General features: G+C 27.0%; 1 protein-coding gene across 1 annotated transcript; it reads right to left on the bottom strand.

The window, feature by feature from the left end:
• Window positions 1-5,479: 5,479 nt before the first annotated feature.
• Window positions 5,480-11,894, bottom strand: LOC129975914 (origin recognition complex subunit 4-like). Its single transcript, XM_056089200.1, has 2 exons — window positions 11,750-11,894; window positions 5,480-7,822 (listed from the first exon to the last, which is right to left on the bottom strand). Exon 2 carries the CDS (start codon window positions 7,757-7,759, stop codon window positions 6,494-6,496), a length of 1,266 nt encoding a protein of 421 aa, XP_055945175.1. The 5' UTR covers window positions 7,760-7,822; window positions 11,750-11,894; the 3' UTR covers window positions 5,480-6,493.
• Window positions 11,895-14,357: the final 2,463 nt, after the last annotated feature.

Genomic DNA, 14,357 nt, shown 5'->3' with positions numbered 1-14,357 from the left:
ACGATCATTGAAAGTTTGACTTCAAGTTAAAATTTCATCATACTAGATTTTATGCAATTGTATAATTGAATGCTACAATTAATTACAATTCAGTATAATACTATTAAATACCTGTTATGGGTCATTTAATTGATTTCTCCAAAATGATATATTAATGAGAATGATGATCGAATATGTTAGTTTTTTAAAGCAGCTTTTCCCATGTTTGATATATCGTTTTGGCACACCATATTCAGCATGCTTTCTTGTTATTTTCCATTGATCAGATCAATCTGCATATTCTTCTTTAACAACACATAAAAGTTTAAATATATACTTATCAGGCATAACTTAAATAAATTCTTCAATATCTAAAACATTAAAAATTAAAGTTCGAATGTTTGTCGATTCACGATAAATATGGCGCAATATGCATTTCTCTTTGTTCCTTCCGGGTAATTAATCCAGTATTCTAATAAATGACAATGCACATTACTTCCATTCCTTCAATTACCATTGAAAAAAATGGGTAATCATTAAGCATTATCATAATATGTGCTGAACCCCTGGATTCTGTCTTTGAATTCTTCCCTTGTGCTGGTTTTCTTTTTTGAAGCAACTGGTAAAAAACTTTACGACCATGTTTTTGAATTATCATATTCAACTTCTGGGGAGACAAAACAAAAAGAAAAGCATTCTTCATGAGAAAATCAAGTACTTTTCTTAAAATTAAGCATTTTTAAAGAGCTCAAAAGTGGTTTTCAAATTTAAACACTTTTTATGGTGCTATGCGCCCTTGATAAAATAAGATACTTTAAAAAATACCTTATAACACGATCAAATCTTAGGTCATAATCTTTTTAATTAGAATACCATTGCTTTAATTTTAATGCAATGAGTAAAAACCTTTGAATAATTGTAAAACTTAATTTGTCATTTTTAAAAGTGCTGATCAATTTAGAATATTTTATTTTTAAATTTTGTCTAGTTGCTTTATAAAGATTTATGAAATGTGAGAAAATAGGTAAAATTTACTTCAATGTAAGAGCGTTGAGTAATTTGTTGTATTTTTAAATACCATCCAGAAGTTCTTAAAATTAGCTTATATATATATATATATATATATATATATATATATATATATATATATATATATAGATCAAATTTATCAAGGAAATAAAAATGAATAATTATTTTGCATCAATTTGGATAAATTGTTTGGAATTTCAAAAATTAGTCGGCTGCTATTATTTATTTGGCCATAGAAATCTTGTTTTTAAATTCTTCATGATTTGGTGTTAAAGCTCTTTTTATTCTTAACAAATGTATTTGATAAAATGTTGATGATCAAAAAAGCATAGAAGTATGCTATTATTCAATTACTTACATTGTTGGCAAATCAGTACTTTTTTTTATTTGTGAAGTTTCAAAGTTTAATGTGAGAATGACTTAAAAAGATGTTTATTATTAAATTAAACATTATGCATAATAAGTCAATAGGAAAGAAATGATGAAATCACTTTTTATACATGGTACTTTTACAAAATTACATAAGCATGAAATTTTTTCAGGTTTCTAATTTGCAGTTTAAAAGCTCTTTCAATATCTCTTCCCCCTCCCTCTAAAATATCCTATAGTCTTCATTATGTGATGCAGGTGATATATATCCATCTTTAACAAGTTTCTGATTTGCTTAATTCAGTGTATCTTTTTTTTAAACTATTGCTTTCTTTCTGTGTGTGAATGCTTTACTATAAAAAATGAAATATCGCATTTTCAAAAATAAAAATATTTCCAAACTGTTATACTTCACTTTCACTAGTTTTTTATAGGCGTTTAGACTTCTTAATTTCCTAAGAAAAATATATCGGAAGCTTAATTGATTAAGAGTGGTGCTTTCTGATTTAAAAGGAAAAAAAGCTTGAAATTTTTTTTCGCATTTCAAAATATAGATTTCATCAGATCTAAGGTAGCATTAATAATATTCATTCTAAAAGTTTAGATGAAATTATATTAAAACAATGCTAAGTCAGCTGAATCTGAAATAAGATTTATAGATTTTTCTCAACATATAGGCAATGTGAATAATCATTATTAATACTAACTGTTTGATTATTATTAATATTGACAATAACCAATTATTTATTGACCATAACATATATGATTCATACAGAATCTTTCCTTATTTATATCAGTCAAGTTATTCTTCTTCATTTAAAAACTTGTTCGAGCTGGGAATCTGAATTTTATAAACACTATTCATCAAGACTTAAAAATGCTGAGAAATTCAAATAGAAGGATTTTCTTTAGACAGAAATACTTATAGTGTAAGCATTTATCAATTTATGGAAGAAAACATGTTCTGTAAGGTAATTACAAATTAGATAGGAATTTGATATTTATGCCTAGATCTAACCTTGTTTGTCAGTTATTTGTCATCATTTTTGCTTCCTTTCAGAAAATTAAAACTCCTTTTACAAGTAGATGCACTAAATATTTTGTTGAAGAAAAGTCATTTAGATAGTAATTGGAAATTTTATCACCAACTCAGCATTTTAAAATTACTATATATATAATAAATACTATATACATCAAAAATACTCAATAATAAGTAATTTTTTTTTTTTTAGGTAGTGTTTTCCTGTTTATTTTTAGCTTTAATGGATTAAAGCTAAAAAGATTAAGTTTAAAAGATTTTTTTACCCTAAATTTAACTTGATTTGTGTGAGATTTCTTATTATATTCTATTACAAAATCAAGATTTTATTATTGATAATATTTATCTTCTGGGATTCTGTTTATTATTAACATCATGAAAATACATCTTTTGGTCCCAGAGAAGTTTTTGAAATTTTATTTTTTGAATGCTTTGCTAAAAAAAAAGAAAAGTATTAAACATGAAAAAGAAATGAATTTTCCAAAGTAAAATTTACATATCGAGTTTTTATAGTAGAGCTTTATTTTAAGAAATTGCTTCATATTTTGAATTTTTTCTTTCATTAATGGAATTTGCTTAAATTATAGAGATCTGGCAAGATTAAATGATAGATGAGATTTAAAAAAAAAAAAATCCTTTTTGTGCTAGAGTTATACTGGAATTTTGATTATCAGTAGTAAAATATGAATGTTTTATGAACCATTGAATTTTCAAAACAAATGTTTGAAGGAAGGGGGGGGGGTAATTTTGTTTAAATATTCTTTCACATTTCAATTTGTATTTTTAATTATTTTGTTGTGTGTACTTTCTGATTTGAAATTTAGCATTTTGATGCCATGTTTGTGATATGTTTTGCTTTAATATATATATATTCCTTTGTATATTTATTTCAAATTGCATCCAATGTGCTCGTAAAATGATGTAATATATACATGAATCCTAAAAAAAAAATGACACTTTTCCGTGTGTGTATGTGTCAAATGATTTTTGTCATTTTTGACAAAAAATATCTTAAATAAATGATCCTAGAAAATTTTGTACTTTATATACATGGTTTACAATTACACATCTTCTTTTCACCTCAGGGTTAAAATTATTATTTCCAGCTTCCGAATTTATTTAAGTATGCATCCTTATATATTCATGCAGGGGTATATATTTTTTGATGTTGAAAACTTCATGTTGATTTTGGAGGCATAATAGTGTTCTTTTAGTTGTAAAATTTTTCAATCTTACACTACTAGATCATGTTGATCATACTATAGCAGTAAATAGAAAGTACCAAAACAAACAAAAACAAATGGATTCTGGATATTAGTTTTTGTTCTGCATGATGAAAGTTCTATCATTTAACAATAAGTCATTGAATTTAACTAGATATTTATACAAATATGTGATCAGTAAATTTTAATATTTGTATGCTTAAATACATACTCTCTGCAATAGTAATTAACTTATGCTGGTTTTTGTATAGGAATTTTTCTTATAGCTAAATATTCATAAAAACAAAATATTTTGCTGTGTCCAATTTCTTTAAAATAAACAAATTGGTCAAATATTTTTTAAGAAAATGAAATATTGTAAATTGCATCTCTCGTTCAGATATTCTACTTAATATACATATTCTTTTTAATTTGAGATTTTCACCAAAATATTCAATACAAAAATTCAATATCCTGGCTATTAAAATGTACCAGATGGGTGACACAATAATACAAATATTCATGAAAAAGGAATGGTTCATTTCAAAAAAACAGAATGTGCATGTCATTTTGTACTCAAGTCTGCCGCTTAGTGGTTATGAAAGGTAAGGTATCAATCACTTCAACATCAGTTATAGGTGTTCCATGCTTTTACTGTAATGAAAAACTCAATAATGACATGTGTCAGGGATTTTAAAAAAAGCCATGATTATTAGAATGCAGTACACTGGTTGCTCAGTAATGGAAGCAGCTAATTATTTGGGGCATGCCGTAATGACAGTGGGCACAAAATATGGTAATGTGGTATTTGCGAATTGCCAGAATGGAAGGAGGGAGTTGCTTACTGAGAGGGATAATAGAAGGTTGACTTGCATAGTGGTTTTAAAACTGGGCAAAAAAAAAAAAAAAAAAAAAAAAAACCTGCAAAAACTGGGCAAAGGGAACTTTATGCTTTGAATGTTTATTGCAGAGTCGCAATTCGCAAGCCATCGTATCAAAATTTTAATTCCGATGATGAGCTACCTGGTTTGTTGGATCAACCCTCACCATATTTCAGACAACAGGATGTGTTTATATGTGGAGAATGCCCATCCATGCATTTTTCCCTGACTCTTTCTTGCAGTTCTCTTATGATACGGAGTGTAGTATCTTGGTGTAGTCTTGGACCACTTATTACTCTGCATCATAAGTTCTCACTATGTCAATATTCTGGGGAATCAGGTGCATCCTTTTCATCACATTTTATTTCCTGGAGTATGCTCACTTTTAAAGACGACACACATACAACTAAAATTGTTTAAAAATAGTTTGAAGAGCAAATAGGACACCTTGTTTGGCCCCTTCAGTTTCCTGACTTAAACATTTGTGGGGATATTTGGATTCAAAACTCTGAGCTCGATTTCCCCCACCATCTATGCATTCGTAATTACAGACTGCTTTCCAAGAAGAATGGAAATATTCCATTACATGTTGTTTATGACTTCTGCATCCATCCCATGTTCCATACAATCTGTAATTAAATCAAAGGGTGATCCATTCCCCCTTTTAATAAGGCTTTTCTCTTATTTCATGGGTTTTTGTATTATTTTGTCACCCAGTCTATAGATATAGTCAATGTTGGATTAGAATTAAAGAATTTTAAATAAAACTTATATCATGTAGTTGAAATTATTATAAGATGTCATAAATACAATTTGTTAGTTCTCATTAAAATTAAAAATAATATTGTTGAAAGTATCATTAAGAAAGAGACATCATTCAATGATGATTGCAGTTTATTATATTAAAAACAAAGCTTGCAAGGAACATTATATACTTATTTAACACTTTGTATAAAGCTTTATATGTCTTTAAAAGCAGTAACAAAACGTGAAATATGATTACTTTAACTAGTAGATAGAATTACTTTACTAGTAGAAGTTGTTTAGAAGGAATCTCAATTGATTGGCATAATATGGCCATTTTATTTTATACAGGAAAGAATAAGTGAAATTTAGCTATTAATTGTACTGATAATTGTGACAACAATAAATTTTGTCATAAGCACTTCATTTATAACATCTCAGTAATTATTTTTATAAAAAGCTATATGGAGATCCATCTGTCATTCCAGATAATCACATGACATAATATTTCTAAACTGAGTTACATAATATACCAATATTACTTGAAACAGATATAAACTAAATTTTCTAGATAAAGTAATTTTCTCTTACAATGTTTATAAATGTTAGATATTCAATGATGATTATTATTAATATATTTATTTATCTTAATGGATAATTTATTTTGCATAATAGATATAAAATTTCACAGTAGACTATGTAAATCTTGTCTGAAATCTTTTCCACTCATTTTGCTTTCTGCCAAGATTTGGAAAAAATAAGAAGCCAAAGTCTTAATAAATGATTAAAGAAAGTTTAAATAAATAGCTTTCATCGAATTTTAATATTATTTTTACAAATTTTAGGGAGATATTTTTTTAAATATACAAAATATTTTCATATATTCGGTATTTCTGTAGAAAATCAACTCGGAACTTTTCTATTATGAATATGTAATGCAATCAATGAGAACTATAAATCCTGCTTACATCTTCTAAGTTGCTTTACATTATAGCTCCTTGTAAATAAAATGCAGATTCATCCAAACAGAAGAAACTGCATCTAAAAATTTAAAAAATTTCTGTATAAACTAATCACTAATTTCAGAGATCATTTCTAATCAAATTAAAGCATTACTTAATCAGATCCGTTTGAAATAAGAAAATAAATTTTTAAGTATATTTCTGGATAAAAATTTATATTATTTCAAATTTACACTTGAATTATCAAAACAATACATCAGAATATAATAATGTATTTAAAACAGAGCCTTAACCATCAATAGAAGATTTTGCCCACTGTTTAAGCATCACTGGTAAAATTTGATTATTTTCAACAGCTTCTCTCACTTCATCTGGAGTTACAGAAAGCCTAACCAGCATGTACCTCTTCATTACATTAGAAACAGAATCACTACTACTTTTAATAAGTTCTAAATCCAAAAGATGCTCAAAAGCTTTCATAACCACAGGTTTTTCAACATTACATCTCATTTTATTACGGAGAAACCTTCCCAGTTCATTGAATACAATCTCAAAGTTGAAAGGTTCATTATCATATATTTCAGTTAAATGCATCATTGCAATGATTAAGGCTACTTCAAGAATAGATAAACCTTGCATCACAGCTGCTTTGCTGTCTGATGAAGAATAATGTTCGTATGCATCTTCAAAATCTTTCACTGTAAGTTTTAGGCGAGATTCCTCTATATTCATTGTCACTAGATGCAAGAGTAGCTTTAAATCTCTCAGATTTTGGCTGCAGTTAAACAAGTTTTTCAAAACATTTTTCACAGCAGTTTCTTTTAACAAGCTCTTTATATCTGCATTCCAACGCTTTTGGAGCCTGGCGTCTTTAAAATTATCCAAACACAAAAAATCTTGAGCACAATTTATGTATTCATCAAGAGTTATGTCATCATAAAGAAGAATTTTTTGGTGTGAAAATCTGGAATTCACTCTATTTTCCAATACCTGAAGCAAGTCGGGACGAGTACACATACCTATAATGCAAACTGGAGTTTGCTGTAACTGAGCAATATCAAAAAGATTGTACAGAAGATTTTGGTTTTTATGAGAACAGAAAAGTTCAAAATTATCCAAGACGAAAAGCACCGATTTACTTTCTTTAGTACCGCTCTTCAAAGTTGACAGCAGGAACCTCAGTTTTTCTGAAAAGCTTTCTGCAGATATATTTTCAAGTTCTTGCGACTTTAACTGCCTAGAAATGTCTTCAAGTGCCAAATCATCAGTTGTATGAACTAAGCCATCTAATGCAATATGCAGCATATTTTCTTTAACTTGGGGGTTCTGAAATACAGTTTCTAAAGCACTCTCTAATAGTGCTGATTTACCACTACCAACACCACCCAAGATAAGCACAGAAGTACTTTCACTCATTAAAGCAGTCCGCTTTAAAATATTTTCCAAGTGCCTTTTTTTAGGCTCTAAAACTTCTAATAAATGTCCAGAGAATCCATAGGGTTTTAGTTGGTTTCGCAAAGTAACAAGTAGCTCTGTCCACAATTCAAAAGACATGTTTTCTGTATTGAATTATTTATGATGCTTTGGTTTTTCTCAATATGGGATCAATACTTCAATCTAAAATAAAGGGAAAAAATAGATGAAACAAAAGAGGTACATATATACTATATACTGAAATTTATCTTTTAATACAGTGAACTATATTTCAATATCCCAAAATTAGAAATTAGGATTCACTCTCAATTTATAAGTATTTGAGAATAAGTATTCACTCTCAAAGTATAAATATAATTTCACTTAGCAGTTTTTTTTAAAATTTATTTATTTTGTAAAATCATAAAGAAAATCCCATCCTATGGCTCATTTAAAGTTATAAGTGAAATCTAATTGAATTGCAAATGCAGGATTGAGCATGAGAAAAATGCATGGGTGTCCGAAATTCCAACCACTACTCTATCTCCGATATGCTTATGCAGGTCATGTATAACCGCATGTCAATATTTAGTTATAAAAAAATGTTTTGTGTGTGTATATGTAAAATCGTGTGTTTTTTTTTCAAGGAAGACACCTGTATAGATAATCTTAAAAAGCAAATCTTTATCTAAATATAAAATTTGACCCAAATCATTGCAACCATTTCCAAGATACACGAAATAAATTTATGTATATATAAGAATAGCTTGTTAAAGTTATAAGATAATAAACTATGATATTTATAGCAAAAGAAAGAAATTAACAAATTAAAAGAATAAAAAATTTTTTAAATCAGATAACTAATTGTAAGACATAAAGAGAACATTCATAGAAAGAAAGCTTATAAAAAGTTCTACAATTTAAAGAAAGTGAATTCAAACTTTCAATGTCATGTAGTACAGAATTCAGAAACTAATTCATTCTAAATTCAGCTGCAATTCTATGCTCTAATAAACAACAGTATAAACACAATAAGTAACAATAAAATTCAACATTTATTTATTAAATTATCAAATATTTTATGCTGAGCAACAAAAAAGATAGTTATCAACTCTTATAAATAACTTTTGAATGACATTTTTATGTGTAGCATAATCTATAAAAGAATCACTTCTAGAATTAAGTGCTATTAATAAGATTTATAGTCTTAAATTTCTAAAAAATGTATTTATTTTCATAAAAAAAAAAGAATCTTTTAACTGCAACTTAGACATCATTACTAATTGTCATCACCTAATTTTTAATCATTTATGGTTTTAAAAATTAATTACACTAAAATTGATGCTGCAATATTGAAAAAGTATTAAAAATAAAATTTGAACAATTTAAAATTCCTACATCAATTACATTTAAAATTCTTAAAACCATTATGAAATTAATGAAGAGAAGAGATACATTTTAGTTAGACTGGGAACAAATCTCACCAAACATAGCAATGGCACAAAATATCATATTTCTGTTACAGTGGCCATAACTAAAACGTAGTTTTCACTGCTGGGCTGATGACAAATTATAGATTTTATGCATATGATTGCTTTAGAGCTAAAGAAAAATTGGGCGTCTGTAATGGTATCAGATATAAAACAGAGTTAGCAACAAATATATTTCAAAGTTTGTTAATTTTTGTTTACATTTTAGCTGTTGTGGAGGCAGAAAATAAATAAATAATAATAATAATAATAAAATTTTTTGAATGTCTGACATGAAACCTTGAACATTATTTCTTAAGCTAATGGTTCTAAATACTTTTCGATTATCTGCGCCTTTGAATATCAATATTTTTCAGTGTAAGACTCCAACAAGAACTTTTTGCAAATAGTCAATAGAATTTGTATTGTTTAGATAAAAAAATATATAATATACAATTTAGATTAATATAAAACATTTGAATAAATTTTAATACTAATAATAATCAGAGGGACTGATAAGCCTGGTATATTACTACATATTTTCTCAAATTGTAGAAATAAATAGCAACTGTTAAAAATCAAGTTCTGCACATACACATACAAAGAAAATAGCAAATGGGATCAAAATTCTCTGTACTTTAGCACTTAAGAATGGAAATCTTTCAATTACAAACAAAAATCAGTAAATTTCATACTGCTAAATTTTACATTAATAAATTAACAAAAGACAATTCATTTAGATTATTTTGTTCTGGAGCAATAAATACAGTGACATTAAATGAATCTGCAAATTTATGAATCATGTTGTTTCAAAAGTATATTCCTGAATCTAGGTGCTAAACTGTAATAAATGGTATGAAAAAAATATCAGGACCAATGTCCATAAATCAGAAATGTAAATAAAATTGGGAAAAAAAATCCATGATATTTTGCAATGTAAACTTTAGGAAACACTATCCTAAGATCGCCAGTATTTTATTTTTCAAGATTTCAAAATTTCTAAATCAAAAATATATTTCTAGATATTTCTAAACTGCCACAGTTAATATAAAAATATGATTTTAAAATTAGATTTACCTATAGTAACTTGTCTACAAATCAACTTAAATGAAAGCCTCCAAAATATATAAGAAAAAAAATATTAATTTAAAAACTGAAATAAAAAATAATTTTTCGAATGTTTATTATTTGTATGTATTTAAGATAACACTCCCAAATAATAATAAATAGTATCTAAAATATAATAATAATTATTATTACTATTTTAATTATTTTACCTAGATGAGTAATATATTTCTTCTAAAGTTCTGAATTCTTAATATAATATCTTGAAGCTAGCCAAACAAAAAAGTTGAGGCCAAAATCAAAAAAGTAATTATTTTGTAGCTTTATGGACTCATAAACATCTTGTGAAACTATAAGAGTTTTCAGATCAAGCAAATTCTTCTTTACACTATATTTCCTTATCAATACAAACAATAAAAATATAGCACAATCACAGGACTATAATTCAGAAAATATTTTGCTTTAGCGTGATTTTAACATAATAAAACAAAACAAAAATTCTGTAGGATTATGAAGTATATGAGCTTAATTAATCATAACATATTCCATAAATTTAAACAGAATAAAATTAATTATGTGATACAAAGAAGAGAATTTTATGAAATGAAACATATTTCTTTGTTCTACAAGTATTGATCCATTTTAAGTATTAATCCCTGTACAACTTTTCAGATCAAGCAAATTCTTCTTTAAAATGATATATTCTATAATAATCACAATCATAAAAATGTCACAAAGATAATGTAGTATAATAGCTGCTTGTTTATATTAATGCAACAAATGTCATAAAATATATTTCATAACAAAATTGGTATATTGTTAGTATTTTTAAATTACAATTTTGTGTTAATAAATTTTGTCATCTTAATTAATTTGTGAGGACTCTCAAGTCAACTTTATTGTTAATAAACATTAAAAATGCATTTTAAAATTTGCTTCCCAGTGTAAAAGGCAGAAAAATTATTTGTGGAAATTATTATACATTTTTAAGTAATTGTCAGCTTTCTTTCTTTTCTTTATAACACCCAATATAGATTAAAAATCTTGCGCAAATAAAGAAAAGCAAACAAATGTTAGTGCATAAAAGGCATTTTGATAAATATTTTTAATATTACAAGCTGATGCTTTATAGTAACTTTAAGTACTAAAAGCACTGTATTATGCAAAAATAATAATAAATAAATTATCTTCTTCGTTCAATGATTTGAAACATTTTAAATTTAGATGACCTACACGAATTACGTATATTATATATTTTTAAAAAAATCAAAGAAAAATGTTAATTTACTTCACTACAAATTAAAAAAATCAAATCCAGAAATAAATGCTTAAATACCAAATTTTTCTTTTGATTTTAACATCAATAAATTAGGCTAGAGAATCTGTGATCGTTAAAGCGATGTATACCTTAAGAAATATTTAAGTAAACACAAACTTTCATGTTAACACTATCAAACGATTTGACAATATAATATAGCATTTCATTGAAAAAAAAATTCTAGAAATAATGTTTCTGAAAATTCATAAAGGCGTTTTAGAGGAGCTGAAAAAGACGAATTAATCCGATTAATTTATAAAAACGTAAGTGATAACATACCCTATTTAAAACGGAAACCCAGACGTTATACAATCAAATACGTATATTTATTTATTCACAAAAAATGTTCTTAATATTTTTTAAATGTTACTAACAGTTTTCATAACATGCATACACGCTTCAGAAAATCAAACAAACTAGGCGGGAAAATGAAAATCATTGATTGATTGCTTGTTTATTTATTAAATTTATTTACAAACTAATGGGATCGAGAATACAATAATCACATGATATAAGAATCATGACATCATTTCTTTAATCATGACTTTAGTTAAAAAGAATTTAATCTCCATAGAATTGGATTGAGCTCATTATTAAGAGGAGAAACTTTATATAAATTTACATGAAAAAAGTTTTTCATTCACACGAATTATGTGTGATCAACCCATTACACATTTCGTATGCAAACCTCTAGTTAAGATGCAGAAACCCCAGTCTTACGTATAACAAATAATTCTGCTAAAAGTATTTTTAAATATTTGTTCCAAATAATTATATTGAATTTTTAAAATGTCTTATTACGTATGTCGAAAGTAGTTAGAAAGAATACTTGAAATAAATCATTGTCACTTCTTCCAAGTATATATTTTTCTCTATACAAAGTTAACAGATGGCGCCAGCTGTAAAAATCTATTTTTTTGTGCAGTATCCGAAATCACAAATATAGAAATCAAATCACAGATTATCTTTCAATAATGCTTAGACTCATCACAAATATTTTGTAATATGAAGAGGGGAAAGGGTCATATTAAAAAAATAATAAATTGTAATTAATCTTCCACATTAATCACAACCTAATGTATTCTATAAATATTTGCCCACTATATTGTAAAGAAACTTTTTAACACTTATACAAACACTTTTGTGCAATATTGCTTTATAATATTGAAGCAATGCGAAAGACTTTTTTGTTGTATTGATCAATATTAGATTTTAATGTTGTACATCTTAGTTTTCATTATTTGTTCATCATACTTCCCAGCTATTCTCCAAATTAGTTATTAATATCATAAATATTCACAAAAATAAAATTAACTACTTCTTGAAATATGAAAAAAAACTTGATTTTATGAACTTGATTTAAAAAAATAATTGATCTATATTTTACTATATTTACTATACAGCACATCTTGGTTATTATTAAAGCATATTTACTATATTTCTAGCTCCCACTAATTGGGAGATTCGAACCTAAAACGTTTTGATTAATTAACGGAATTTTATCCACTTGATTATTGAGCATCGAAAGAGCACACTAGCATGTTTGGCTTGATAGGAAGTAACGTGCAGTTCTATATTTAATTTAGGATAAATTAAACTAAGATTTACCAAAATTATGGAAGTTAGGTTTATAAATGGGAAACATTCAGCTGAGAAAAACTGAGGTATATTTAAATGCTGACACTCACCTATTGAGGCTCCGCTCTCAATAGTTTTAATTCTATGAGGGGTACTGCATTAAAAATGTTCTTAATTTTAAGAAACACGCAGACGAAATTACATCTATTAATAATAAAACATTTTTCACTTTAATTTTTCTTATTTTTAATTTTCACATATGGGAAGTGAGGCAAATATATCCCACTGCCCCTCAAGAGATGAGTATTCCCTGATAAATCTTCTGAGACTTATGTTACTTTTGTATTTTCTTGTTTATATTGGGAACATAAAATATGCTCCCTAGATAATTTTCTTCAAATGTCTGGACCGTTTTTGTAACGGTGGTAGTAACAGAACAGAAAGCCGTCTCATAACCATTCTGGTCACTGAACGGTTTGGTGGGCATGTTACAGGAATTTTATTTAATTAACAAAATATTTACAGTAGGAAAACGAAACAAAAATAACTATTTACAGAATTTACAATTATATAAGAAATTATATTAAGATGAGACCGTTTACATAATTTTTTTTCAACTTAGAAATATAATTTGTAGTAATAAACTTAGAAATATAATGCTGAGAGATAAAATGTGTAAAAATATACATATAATCTGTATTCACTTATTTTTTTGTGATATAGTAGATCAGGATGCAGTTAAAAAAATCTGATGGAAAATAATTTGAGAAATGGAAATGAAGAGAATCTTTGTTTGGTTGAAATGTGTGACAGGAGACTGCGGTGCTTGTTTTTTCCCTTAGTCTTTTTTGGTATGAGACTTGATGTTGAGAGCTATAGAGGCAAGAATAGGTCTATTTTAACTTATAAATTTGATTATACTGTAGATTTTTTGCTTCGAAAGGAAGTTGCTGGCGACTCTTTTCAGCCATTCCTGTTCATGTCTTGGTGATGACTTTTTCATATGCCAAGAGATTGTAAGGATGCATTCCGTAGCATAATGAAGTGCGGTGCCTATCCCACCACAACTCCACTGGTCACTCTCAGACAGATTGAACCTTTTGAGGTATCCAGGAAAAGGGCCGTGTTCTGAGAAGAAAATAATATCCTCTCCGATCCAGTTAGTGGGATTATGATTGACTGAAGGCAGAATATTAAAATGTTTCTGCCTGTGACACCATTGCTCCAATATCCTTGCCATTCCTCAAGCATGTCTTTCCGGAGGAGGGCTTTTATATTTGGTTTAGAAAGCTTTGTTTGCATATAAAAT

This window comes from Argiope bruennichi, chromosome 7 (assembly GCF_947563725.1).
Source record: "Argiope bruennichi chromosome 7, qqArgBrue1.1, whole genome shotgun sequence".
Classification (NCBI taxonomy): Eukaryota; Metazoa; Arthropoda; class Arachnida; order Araneae; family Araneidae; genus Argiope; species Argiope bruennichi.
Note: the sequence above shows the minus strand (reverse complement) of the source record. Positions and strands in the feature narration are given on the sequence as shown.

Coding starts and splice junctions, on each gene's coding strand:
- LOC129975914 (XM_056089200.1), bottom strand. CDS start 7,759: ATGTCTTTTGAATTGTGGACAGAGCTACTTGTTACTTTGCGAAACCAA.